At 36.7% G+C, this 13,027-nt stretch overlaps 2 protein-coding genes across 19 annotated transcripts in view; both read left to right on the top strand.

Moving 5' to 3' along the window:
• The window catches only part of BAZ2B (bromodomain adjacent to zinc finger domain 2B), a 156,436-nt gene extending 145,859 nt beyond the window's left edge, over positions 1 to 10,577 (top strand). For 14 of the 18 annotated variants that reach the window (XM_056348282.1, XM_056348291.1, XM_056348288.1 and 11 more), the window contains 6 exons: positions 726 to 1,036; positions 1,423 to 1,558; positions 3,206 to 3,352; positions 6,011 to 6,270; positions 7,053 to 7,196; positions 8,469 to 10,577. In XM_056348282.1, coding sequence (XP_056204257.1) covers positions 726 to 1,036; positions 1,423 to 1,558; positions 3,206 to 3,352; positions 6,011 to 6,270; positions 7,053 to 7,196; positions 8,469 to 8,622 — 1,152 coding nt within the window. In that variant the 3' untranslated portion in view covers positions 8,623 to 10,577. The remainder of the gene's footprint in view (positions 1 to 725; positions 1,037 to 1,422; positions 1,559 to 3,205; positions 3,353 to 6,010; positions 6,271 to 7,052; positions 7,197 to 8,468) is intronic. The other 4 variants (XM_056348295.1, XM_056348294.1, XM_056348293.1 and 1 more) reach the window with 1 other exon arrangement.
• A 2,177-nt stretch (positions 10,578 to 12,754) lies between these two features.
• WDSUB1 (WD repeat, sterile alpha motif and U-box domain containing 1) overlaps positions 12,755 to 13,027 on the top strand; it is a 32,062-nt gene continuing 31,789 nt past the window's right edge. The window contains exon 1 of the mRNA XM_056350084.1: positions 12,755 to 12,976. The gene's annotated coding sequence lies outside the window, so the exon portion shown is untranslated. The remainder of the gene's footprint in view (positions 12,977 to 13,027) is intronic.

Below are 13,027 nucleotides of genomic sequence, written 5' to 3'. Positions count from 1 at the left end.
AATATTTCATTGCAGTTAAATCTTCAGCTGAAGATGCTCAGAATGGCAGTTCATGGGGAGTGTTCTTGTATAGTGTACAGTTCCCTGCATGTTTTGTTAACCTTCTATGTTTTATTGCATATGAATTGCTTAATTATAGTTAGTTTTGACACTGTTCTGCCTAGTTTGGGTGATTGTTGCTGTTAAGGCTTTCAGAAAAGCCTACAAGTGCTTGAGTATTGTAGAATCGTGGAGAAGTGATGGTTGTGAGTGTGAAAGAGTTAAAAATTCACTGGCTGTCATTACAATTTGGAATTTTTCCAAGGTGGGTGTAGGGATACCAAATTGTATATGTTCGGTTGTAGTACGGATGTAGTGTTTGGGATCTAGTTTGTTGTAGGGGTGGATGTTACTTCTGTGTGATTGATAACTGCCTCCTTAGCCTCTTGAAGAGATAGACCTATTCTGACGTTTCATCCAATAGAACAGGATGCTTCAAAAGGAGATAAGAATGCAGACTGTTGCAGAAAGTCCCTTCAGAAAGCCTGGTAATGCTTGTATTTTTTGATTAATTATTTAGTTGTCCGAATGTTTTGGAAACTGTCTCTACAGATGGATTACAAGTAACCAAGATCTACTGGAAACAGCGCTTCAGTTACTTAGTTTGATTCCGTAACACAGTTCCTCTGTTTACACACTTAAGTTAACAGCAACCAATAAATGCACAAACCTTTCTATTAACATAGGGTTGGCTGTGTCCTGAACCTGCATCAGAGAGAGACGACTTGGTATATCGTGAACATAAGTCAATTACTAGATTGCACAAGAAGCACGATGGAGATTGTGCTGGAGGCGGAGAAGGCAATACCAGCTCTCTAGAGCGGAAGAGTGACAACCCTCTAGATATAGCTGTAACCAGGCTTGCTGACTTGGAGCGGAACATAGAGCGAAGGTATCTGAAGAGCCCCTTAAGTACCACCATTCAGATCAAACTGGATAATGTGGGCACAGTTACTGTCCCTGCTCCTGCACCATCCGTTAGTGGTGATGGTGACGGGTAGGTTATTGAGATTAACTTGAAAAATTATTGTGCTTCTTTGCTAATTGGAGCCTATTTTCTTATTGCCTGTTATCTATGTACTTTCTTGTATGTCTGTGATCCATATGGATCATGTTATTCTGCATGGTGCTTTGTAAAGATATTTTTTTGTTACGTTTGTTGATAATCTTGCAAAGTTATCTTACATTTAACTGGTTGTGACTAAGCTTTGAGGCACGTAGCTACAGTCTGTGCACTACATGAAATTTAGTTGCTTAAACTTTATACTTATTGGCTGTGTACGTTTTGTCATTGCTTGGCTTTCAATGTGATAATGATTGTTCCACATTTAAACATAAGAAACATGGATGTGACCTACTTAATTTCTCTGTATTTCAATGCAGAACAGAAGAGGACATTGCTCCAGGGCTAAGGGTATGGAGAAGGGCATTGTCAGAAGCGCGTAGTGCTGCACAGGTAGCTCTGTGCATTCAGCAGTTACAGAAATCAATAGCATGGGAAAAATCTATTATGAAAGTTGTAAGTGTTTTTAATTTAAAAAAAATAATACTGTAACTAAATTATTTTTGCTATATCATATTCCACTTTTAGGCACTTTAAGATACCATGGTTAATAATGTGTTTTTTATTACTGCATGTAAAACTTAATACAGTTAAATAGTACATTGTGCACAGATACATATAGGCCTAGTGGAAAAGATTGTCCCTTGCTTGCCAAATTCAGCATACTGAATGTTCTGAGATAAAAAACCCATGTAGCTTGTTGCTTTATTTAAGATGGTAATTACTCTTTGTTGTTAACATTTAGGTAAAAAAAAAAAAAGAGTAATTTCTGGCTCTATCTGATGAAAGATACTCTATCTGGTGGAGTATTTCTGATCTCACATGTGACATAAGCTTTATGGAGGTTCAACAGCACATATCCCAATTAAGGACTTAATTTTTCAGAAAGTTAAGATGTTCCAAATATGTGGCTTTTTTGCATGCACACTTCTTACAACTGAACATACAAATTGGGCAAGTGTGTGAGCAAATAGGCTGAAATACCCGTTTCCTTGTACACTTACCAAGTAGATCTGTGTTAACTCCATGTACAAAGAAGGTATGCAAAATGCATCTGTTGAAATTTGCATAGACCTTTGAACCTCAGATTTCTGAAAGCAAAACTATTACTACAGCAGTAGTGATTATGGTGTGATTAAGTATGGCCACTGCTATGTAGTAGGTAGCAAAAGTGATTCTTCCATTAGTGATCTTTTCCCTAATTTTTTAATTTCTGCTAGTCCTATACAGATTCTAATTATATTTGGACAATTAAAGGATTATTTAAATAGACATTCTAGTGTAAGGCTGTACCTTTTGAGTTTCTATAGCTCTAAGTTTAAAGCTGTATCTTTAGAGAAAAAAGTTTATGAATTTTGTAGGAGCACTTGAAAAGGCATTTGAATTTTTCAAGGTGTAGTAATTTATTATCCAGAGAAAATGTATAGTGTCAATCTCAATTTGATTGAAATGTTCTGTGCATTTAATTACACAGTAAACCTAAGTATTTAGTGAAAACATGGGGAGACTTTTAAGTTGTTGAAAAAGAAGTCCAGATATAAGTGTGTATCCAAATGACACAGTGTACGTAAGAAAACTGACAATGCATTTTTTCAGTTAGTGTGAATTTTAGGTAGTGCTAGGATCATTTGTTTTGCCTCACTGAATTTGTTCATGGTGGCCTTTGGATAAGATCCTTACTGATTATTATTTGAAAATACCATTATAAAACATAAATTATTTTTATGAAATAGCAACTTATATATGCAGTATAGGCATAAGTAAATACTCCTGAGCTAGTATGTGTAGGCCAAGTGACTTTGATGGGTATAAGATACCTTTACTTTTCATGAACGTTAATGAAATACAAAAAATATTGATAATTTTGTGTGCTGAAGGACACCTATCTTATAATGAATTGCTTTTCAAATGTCTTCCTAAATGTAGTCTTTAGATTAGTTCTTCGCATACTATATATGTATTCTTTTACAAATGAGATCATTTGCCACTCTGATTGTGGCAAAATGAAAGTAATTTTGAGAGTGAATGTATATGTTTGGAGGGGAGAGGTAATTTAGGTACTATTCCTGTGTTTCAAATTTTAAAAATTGAATTGTATTACAGTACTGCCAAATTTGTCGAAAGGGAGATAATGAGGAACTGCTGCTCCTTTGTGATGGTTGCGATAAAGGTTGCCATACCTACTGCCACAGACCCAAGATCACGACCATACCAGATGGTGACTGGTTTTGTCCTGCCTGCATAGCAAAGGTAATACTAACCATAAAGGTGAAGTGACATACAGTAACCTTTTTATATATGGTAAAGTTACAAGTCTACCAGTGCTTTTTTCAATGAAAACAATGAACTGTATATTTTGTGTTGGGCTGCCATTAAATAACGAGATTAATAGCTTTATTTAACTTGGATTTTAGTGGCAGTAAAGGCTACAGTTTTATTTGTTTTAAACTGTATTTTTTTAAATTTAAGTAGGTACAGATTTTTTTTGCTGATTCAATACCATGTTTTTTTATTTCTCTTTTAGAATTTTTTCAGTATTTGTCTTTCAAGATTAATTTTGAAGTGTTGACAGACCAATGTCTTAGATTCTCTTTGAAAAGAAAAATCAGAGAAAATACTTTTCTGTCATTTTTGTACAACATACTTTAGTTTTAGGTTTTTGGTACGCAGTACATTAGAGAGTCAGTCTGCGTATGTTTCCTGTGAGGTTTGGTTTGGGTTTTTTTCCTCTCCCAAGAGCAGTAGTCTAAATAGAACTTTAGAATAGCTCCATTGAAATGACTGAATTAGCAGTTAGTGTTGCTTAGAAGTTCACAATGTTCCCATCCCTAGTTAGTCCTAAAATTAAATGCATTTTTTGCAAAACTTATTTTTTCTACCATTACCTGTGAACAATGTAACTGAAGAAGTAGCTTTACAGTAAACACTCAATTTTGTATTTTTTTTGGTTATTCTCAATGTGATCCTTTTTTCTGTGTGTCTTCCACAAAGTGGTAAGGAAGACAAATTGTTTTTTAAATTGTTATGTCCAACAGAAGTAATAGAAACAGGTTACTGTTGAGAATTGATTGTGTAGTAGTTTATAAGGGGTTAACTCATGCTGTAACTTTTTCTGTCATCGTTGTTATATTACAACTTACCTTGTTATAAAGATAGAAAGTACCCTATCATGCTGTAACTTACCCAATCATTTCTCTTGATATTTCCCTCTTCCCCCCCTGCCCCAACTACTGGGTTTAATATAACAGAAAAATGTGGGGGTGGGGTTCTCGTTTTGGTGGGTTTTGTTGGTTTGGTGGTTTTTTCCTGTCCCAAATTTGGCTGAAAGCTATAGATGTAAAGGTGACAGAAATTTAAGGTGAAATTCCAGCAGAACTTTAAAACACGTTGAATATTGATTCAGTATTCTGCAAAACATTGAAACTTTTGTTGAAGACTAGCTATAAATTATGTTATCATAATTTAACTCAACTTTTTTTTTTTTCTTGTCTAAACCAAGAAAAACACGAGTATCTGCCATTACACCTACTTAAAATGAATATTCACAGAATGTCTGAAAGTCAGGTCTTAGGTGATTATGGTTGATCTGTTCACATTGCCTTACATTGTGTTTTTAACCAAATGGCTGAAAATCAGCATTCCTTTTCAATTGCCATGTCAACTGATGTACTTGGACTGTTTTTCTGTTCTTGGACCACGAACATAGTGATGATACAGAGTTGTGTTCAGAGAGTGCAATTATTTACAGATATTTCCAGTGTTCTGTGTTAAGCAAAAGTAACTCTATACACAACATGCATTTTTTCATATTGGTGCATTCATCCATCTCATCTGATTTGTACAAACTTGACTACAGTTTTCACCATGCTAGTTACAACCAGTGCCGCATGCTTAAGAAAGTCATTTATGACATACGTGAAATAAAGAAATCGTGTAGTAATAGCAGGCAGCAAAATCTGCATATTCTTACCTCTGGAAAAGTATATTATAAAAATACAGGCTTAGACAACTTTAAAACCATAGTGTTTTGATAGGAGAATATAAAATATAAATGTTACAGTTCAAAAATTGTTCACACTATCTAAAGTAGTCTTAGTAGCACAGGTACAACTTAGTACTTTTGATGCTGGCTCTCTTCCTGAAAATTGCTTTATCCTGTCATTCTTTGACTGTCAAGTCTTTTCAATGGCATCACATGCTTGACTTGACGTTCCACAAAGGTCCTATTCTGATGATCAGAATGAGGTCTTCAAATACTGTGCCACATTACAGTGCTGTTAATACCCATAACAACTTCTTTCATCTTAAGCGTACCCCTTAATTTCATCTTACTGTCTATAAATAATTGTGTATTATAAATAGTTGTATATTAAATATGTTCCTTTTTTCCCATTTAGCATCATTCTTGTATTGTCATACTCCTTATACATCCTCCTGCAATTGTCTTGTAGCCAAGCTATCTATATCTTTCATATCTAGCTTTTAATCTTTAAATCAATTGATCCTGTCCGTGACTTTTTTAATAACCCTTTTCCAGTTTTCCTTACCTTGCAAAAAATATCGTTGCTTGAAAATGAATAATACTATTCCAGCTGTGATTATAACAGTCATTTTAGGAATAGACAGATCTTTGTATAAAAAGTATGCCAGCCTGGCTTGTTAGGAGCCACTGTTTTACCAATCTGCAGGTCAGGTGCTTTTATATTGTCACAAGTTGAGAACCTGAATCACTAGTAACAGGAATTTCTACAGCCTTACTTGCCTTTAGAGAGGAGCAAAAAATGAATAATCTCTGGTATTAAACATTTTGGTGCATCTGTTTATCTGATCTTCATTCCTGCCTATCAATAATAACAGAGGTTTCTGTAATTTCTTGGTTATTGCTTATTTCAGTTCTCTCTATTGTAGGCAAGTGGTCAAACTCTAAAAATAAAAAAACTTCAAATCAAAGGAAAAAAAAGCAATGAACAAAAGAGAAGCAGGAAATTAGCAGGAGATACAGAGGATGAAGATTCTGCAACTACAAGCGCCTCTTTAAAAAGAGGGAAAACAGAACCTAAAAAAAGAAAAATAGATGAAAATGTTTCTGTAATCCAATTAAAGCAAGAAAATTTCACTGCTATTAAGAAACCTAAAAGAGATGACTCCAAGGACCTGGCTATATGCAGGTAAAGTGACAAATTCTAAACTTTGGGTAAGTGTTGTTGAAACAAGTAATGCCTGATTCTTTGTATCTGTGTTCTGGGGAACAAGGACCCCATTTTTGTCACATATCCCATACAGGTTTTGATAATTTGAGTGTATATATAAAGGATTTAATGTGTGCATGCTGGAGTAACTGCTGTATTTGGTAATGAAGCTCAAGAGGAATGTAACCAAATACTGGAATGTAGTCTGTGAAATCTGGTCCTCCATGCCCTTCCAAGAATGGGAAGAAAGGAACCTGACAGCAGTGGTACTGGCAGCTTTCTCAAATGTTGCAAAGATCATTAATCCACTCTGTCCAAAAGGTGTTGCATTACACAGGAGGAGACGGGAATGGGAATGCATCTTCGTTTGTAGTATTGCTGGTCAGTCAAAAGTGACACAGTTTGGCCTTGTCACAGTTTTGGAAAACCAGTATTAGCACCTGTTTTACTTGTTTGCAGATGGTTTACATTGAGGTTTTAATACTGAAGTTGCAGGGCTGCATTTTTCTTTCAGAATGTTGATCACTAGAATTTCATCTTACATAGGTTGCCTGGAGATAACTTAATGCAATTTTAAATACACGGGTAAGATGTCATCTTCATCAGCGTTGTTCTGAGCCTTGCACAGGGCACAGAATGAAGTGCTTTCCTTTTATAAAGTGAATGGGTTGGCAGTATGTGATGAATTGAGGAATGGTGAAAAACATCTGTGGATATATTAATAGCTTAAAAATACTGATTTAAAATCTTGTTTTATTCAGCATGATTCTCTCAGAATTGGAAACTCACGAAGATGCCTGGCCTTTCTTACTTCCTGTAAACTTGAAACTTGTTCCTGGTTATAAGAAAGTTATTAAAAAACCTATGGACTTTTCCACCATTAGAGACAAGCTAAACAGTGGACAGTAAGTAAACCTATTGTAAATTTTACTTTACATTTTAAAAATATTTAAACACTGAAATACAGTACATTTTTTAAAGCTAAACTATTTCAATCTGCCTGCTTGAGCACCCCTGTGATCACTTCTTTAACTGTATACTTTTGACTTTGCTATATCTAAGTGAAATAGCATGTTAGGTGGGAGAACCTGTGAAACTGGCTGAAAACCAGTAAAACTGCCAGGTCAAATGCACAAAATAGAACAACAGGAAAAACTTTTATTTCCTCATCTTTCCTCATTGAGACATCATAATGTTATTACATGTAAGCAAGAACCAACTCTGTGGGCTTTAAGCTAGTGGAGGTCCCTGTAAATGATGTTGCAGCTGTGGAGCGAATTTGTTCCTCTGTTGTGGGAAGCCAGGTGGCATTTCAGTAATGGTGGTTAATCATTTTATAGTCTTAGAATTAGACTCCACAACTTTTTTAAAAAGAAAAAGACACTACTTGCCTCTGTTCCCCTTCCCTCCTTGTTACAGCCCTGTGCTCTAATGTCTCGCCACCACCAAAGAAAATTTTGTCATCTCTAAAGACTGACCCTCCTCAGCATCTGCCAGTTGCACACAAAGTGAATTTCCTAGTATAACTAGAGCTTTTTAACCTCTTCAGGCTTTTTCTCCCTTGAATGTGCACTTTAAATGCTCCACACATGCTTGTTCGTATTGGTAGACTTGTAACTTTCAATGTCTTTCTTTTAAATAATAATTCCTGTGAATATTGGAACACTGGGCCATGTATATTCAGGATAATGAAAACAATAACAAAGACAATGTTGCAGGATTGATCTGGGCAACATCTTTGTACCTGGTTATTCCTCTTTTTACGTAAATGTAGTGTACTCAACACTTACTTTGAAAGGACTTGACCCCAAGAATAGATGAATAAATGGAAAACAGCCATAGCATTTTACCTAGAAAGCTATTGAAAGGAAGGGGAAAGTTAATGAAAAAAAATTTTTTTTTTCCAGTATGGGCTTGAAATTCTAACTTCTGGAGTTTTTGAGGAAGATTAACAAATACAATGACAAAAGAGTATTTCCTTCCGCTGATGTTCATTTTCTTGTTAATATTTAAATTAAAACTAAAAAATCATAATTAACATGTACAACATCCATTGAATATTCTGTGGCTGGTTGTAAATTCACTGATGTTAAGGTAGTTCTTTCTCATGTAGTTGAAGTGTTTTCCCCCTTTGATTCTCCATGTTCTAAAAGTCACTCACCTTTTTCTTCTTTCAGGTACCCTAACCTTGAAGCATTTTCGCTAGATGTCAGGCTTGTTTTTGACAACTGTGAAACCTTTAATGAAGATGATTCTGACATAGGCAGGGCTGGCCACAACATGAGGAAGTATTTTGAAAAAAAATGGACAGAGATTTTCAAAGTGAGCTGAAGTTACCAGAAGTCTTTCTTTCTCTTTCTCTTTTTTTTTCTTTTTTCCATTAAATGAGGACTGATAAGACCAGCAATGTGAACTGTATTTACATGAAAGTGCAAGGCACATGCATAACTAATGACTGTTTTTTTCATTTAAAATATCACAGAGTTGTGATACTAGTTCTAAAGGCTTCACTCCTACAGCAACCATGGCCCCTTGGTTATTGGGTTGTGTGTTTTAACAAACTAATTTAGGTAGAACAGGGAAGCACACCCAAAGAATTTCAAAGAAAGGGGTGTTATAGTGCAATAGCAATTTAAAATATATCAAAACGCACTGAATATTCAACCACCAGAGCTCTACTTGGGGAAATGGTTCTCTTTTCCCTTTCAATAAATATCTATTTTTCATTTTTTTACTTTGTAGTTTATTTTTTAGTGAATGTATTTAATTTTATGAATTATTTATGATTATACAGCATTCAGAATCTTCGTTTTCTGTGAAAAGGAAGAATTAGAAAATTGCTTTAAATCTTGAAAATACAACAAGGAATGTTTTAAAATATAAAACAAAGCCAAGTAAAACTGTTTACACTGTTGTGCTGTAAAAGCACTAAAAATTAAACTTTACTGTAGAGTTACAAGTACATTTATATATATGTTGCTGGATCACTTGTGTAGTTAAATTGTATTTCAAGACAGTGAAGAAAAATTGAGACATGTATATACTGTTCATTATTGTTTATATTAAGTCTTGTTTTAAATATGTATGATGTGTACATATTGTTTGCAGACATTATTGTTTATGCCTTAGGAGGATGGTAGCATTTTATTTTAGTCTTAAGGTAATTATAGCTATATGGCTTGTACAGTAATTATCCTCTACCAACACTGTGGAGTCTCCTTAATCTTGGTAGTGCCTGCCTTTAAAACAGGGTGTAGGGGATATTAGTTTTCCATTTTTTCTATTTTGTTATATAATTTCAAGCCACCACGGCCTCAAATTCAAGTATAATCATTTGTATCCATGTGGAATAAAATTGTGACAATTTCCTACGCACACAATATTTTTTCATAGAAACATTTCCCTCCATTTGCCTTGCCACAGAAATAACAAAGACATTTGTAACCACTGTGTTTTATCTACTGTGTGTTGTGGTGGCCTGTTGGGGCAGATAGATCAGAATTTTTTTTGTACTAATGTAACAGTACTTGAAGTTTTATTTAAAAGAAATGTTGTGGAAAGGTAGCATTCTTTTTGTTTTCCTTTTTTAGGAGTGTTATTTTTCACTAGTATGTGTGGCACGGATACAATAAAAGACTGTTTTGCAAACCAGATTTTCTTGGCGATTTTATACTTCAGATCCTGTGTATACAGGATTTTTTTAATATCTTGGGAGCCTTGCATTTAACGTTCAGTTCTTACTATGACGCATCTAATTCTCCTGGCCTTTTAATGGTAATTCAAACAGAAGCCATTGCCAAGCAGTCAGAGTGCAGTGAGTGTAAATAACGTTAGCTGAGGCCTTCAGGTATAACCATCGGGCTGCCTAGTGTTTGACCTGGTTTTGCCAGTCCTGTTTACTGTTGCTACAGTGTAAATGCACATGATAATTTAAATAGATGCCACATGTAATGTTTCTGAAAACCACTGTCCGTTTAAGGTTTTGTTCTTTTTCTGGTCTGTGGACGGGCAGGAATCATAATCCTTGCTCTGACTGAAGCACACAGAATTACAAATGAATATTGTGGAACTCCAGTGCTGATCGCTTCCTCACCAAGTAATGTTTTGGGTTGGGGTTTTTTTGGGGGGAAGTGCTGTTTTTTGCTTTTAAACTAGCCCTTCCATGTTTGAGTCTTTAAGCCTTGTTTTATATACTTCCTTGCCATTGTACTTCTTGTCTCTGCTGAGAAAGAACAGTCAATGCCTGATTTTTAATAAAACTTTTGTTTCCGTTGTCCTCCCCAGAACATCTGGTTCAATAATATTTTTCTTTTCTGATGTGCTGTTAGAATAATTTGTGTTACCTAGAATAAAATACTCACATTTGGGTGTCAGGCACTCTTGCATTCTAACATGAGCTCCACCACTGACTGCTTCACACCTTCCATTTTCATCTCCTTTCTGAAGACATCAATAAAAGGTTTGCTGACATGTTCCAGAGATGTGAAGATAAATCAGTGTTTTGAACATATGATGGTATGCTTCTAAGAGTGTTACAACTATGCTTAGATTATTTGGAAAACTATTTATTTGATGCCAAAAAATTGATTTCTTTCTCACATTCTGTACAGGTTAATGCTTTATCTGCCATACTAAATGTAATACTAGTTTTCTGGAAAGTCAGAACAACATTACTAGCTACACTGCATACATGGTTACGTTTTTTCAGCTTGTATGCTAATCTATCTGAACAGCTGGGAAAGTTCAGGTGGTAACAGCTGCTATAGCTGTGACAGTCAGACAGGCATCCCCTTTCTTAAATGGACATGACCAATGTATTGCTTTGCGCACTTAGCAGCCAGTGTCTTCATTACTGTTTCGGTAAAATTGAATTTACAGGAATTAACTGTATTTTAATGGCAAGGTTGAATCGTACACATGCCATCATATATCTCCATAGAAAAAAGCTGGGATTTAACGACTAGAAAAATATGCTTAACATTTTTTACTAACTTTCTCTCCTGTTGATGTTTCTGTCTGTCAGTTTTCTTAAAGGAAAAGTTTTTCCATCGTGCGCTCTTCCTTTTTAAATGAAGTATGTTGGTCTTGGTTTAGAGAATTTATTGACAAGCTGTCAAACTCTTTTATTTTAAAATACTGTTAATGGTGCTCCATGAAGAGTGTTCTGGTTGTGAGCATGGGTTCTATTTTATCTCTTGGCATCTCTTTGAAAAAAACTGAATGATACAGAAGTAGCTGAAAATCTGGAGTTGCAGTTGTCTTGGACAAAGTATGTATCTTTAAAAAGGGGTCTAAAGCTTTTTCTTTATTCTTTTTTTTCTTTTTTAAATATTATTTCTGTTGCTTCCTACTGACAATTGGAAGGGTAGGGGGTGCTCTGTTAACTGTGAATGGGCACAGGCATCTGAGGAACAGTAATTTTATGTAAAATGGTGAATGGGTAGCCTAGAGGACCTGGTTTGTTCAACCTGTATCATTCCTTGATGTCGGATTTTACCAAAACTGTGCCTGCAAACTGAGGGCTAAAGACCGACATCAGGAAAGCCACAATTATGCTATTTAAACTACCTTGAGCCTAGAATTTCAAAGTTAACCAGAAGTTTTTATAGCCGGTACATTACATTCAGAAAAATGAATTTGTTATATTTTATTGCACAAACTTCCATTGCTTGTATTATCCAAACTAATCATCGTTACTAGAACTGATTGTAGCTAAAATTCTGGGCATGCTACTGATTGTCAATGTCTTACTTAGCAAGTAATTTCAAGTTTCCTGTCCGTAAAATAATATGGAACAGTCTTTTAAGTGTATTGGTATGGTAGTCACAATCAGCTGTCTACACTCCTCTTCAGTAAGGAAGCCTGTAGCAGTTTATGGCCAGGAAGTGTTTTATTTAGTAGCATATATTTACAATGTGTGAAAATTTAGGATTGCTGAATCAATGCAGCACATGAAATAAGACTGAATACTAGCCATCATCTATCATTCAAATAATTAATGGACAGTCACCAGACAGTGAATAAAACAGCGTGCCATCAGGTGACGCATACCACAAAACAGAATGCGGCATCTTACAGGTTCCGAAGTGGCCCAGTGCATGGAGGGGAATGTTTCCTGGGGAAAGTGATACCAAGACAGTGACTTCATTTTCCTCAGTAACGTAGGTGCTGCGATAAACCGTGTATTTTGCATGTATCTGCATGTGAAAAGGGCAGTGATGCGGTTGTGGGGAGCTTTATTTGAAACCCCTTTAATTAAGCTGTTGGTCGCAGCTGCCCTCAGGCATTGGCAGGCGCGGCGCCCCGCGGCGGGCGGGGACACTCGCGCCGCCCCTGCCACCGGCTGCGCGCGCAGCCTCGGCACGCCCCGCCGCCGCTGGAGCTGGCCCTGGAGTGACAGGCACTGGCGCCAGCCAATCAGCTCTCGGGTCCAGCAACGTCCGCAGCTCATCTGCCCCGCGCCGCCCCTCAGTCCTCAGGTGGGGGCCCGTGTCGCACAGCGGCAGGGCGTGCTCGAGCAGACACAGCGGCTGGGGGTCACGGGTGGCTCTAGGCCACCGAATCTGTGAAGTGGAAAGGGTCTGGGCAAGGGCTGCGGTCGCAGCGGGGCAAAAGGACCTCGCACGGCCGCGGCGAGGGGAGGGGAGGGGAGCGGCCGAGTCCACCCCCCCGCGGCCAGGGCGCCGTGAGCCGGAGCGGGCCGTACCACGCAGACAAGGGGGGGGGCGGACTGGGG

This window comes from Falco biarmicus, chromosome 8 (assembly GCF_023638135.1).
Source record: "Falco biarmicus isolate bFalBia1 chromosome 8, bFalBia1.pri, whole genome shotgun sequence".
Classification (NCBI taxonomy): Eukaryota; Metazoa; Chordata; class Aves; order Falconiformes; family Falconidae; genus Falco; species Falco biarmicus.
This window is presented reverse-complemented; position numbering and strand designations above follow the sequence as displayed.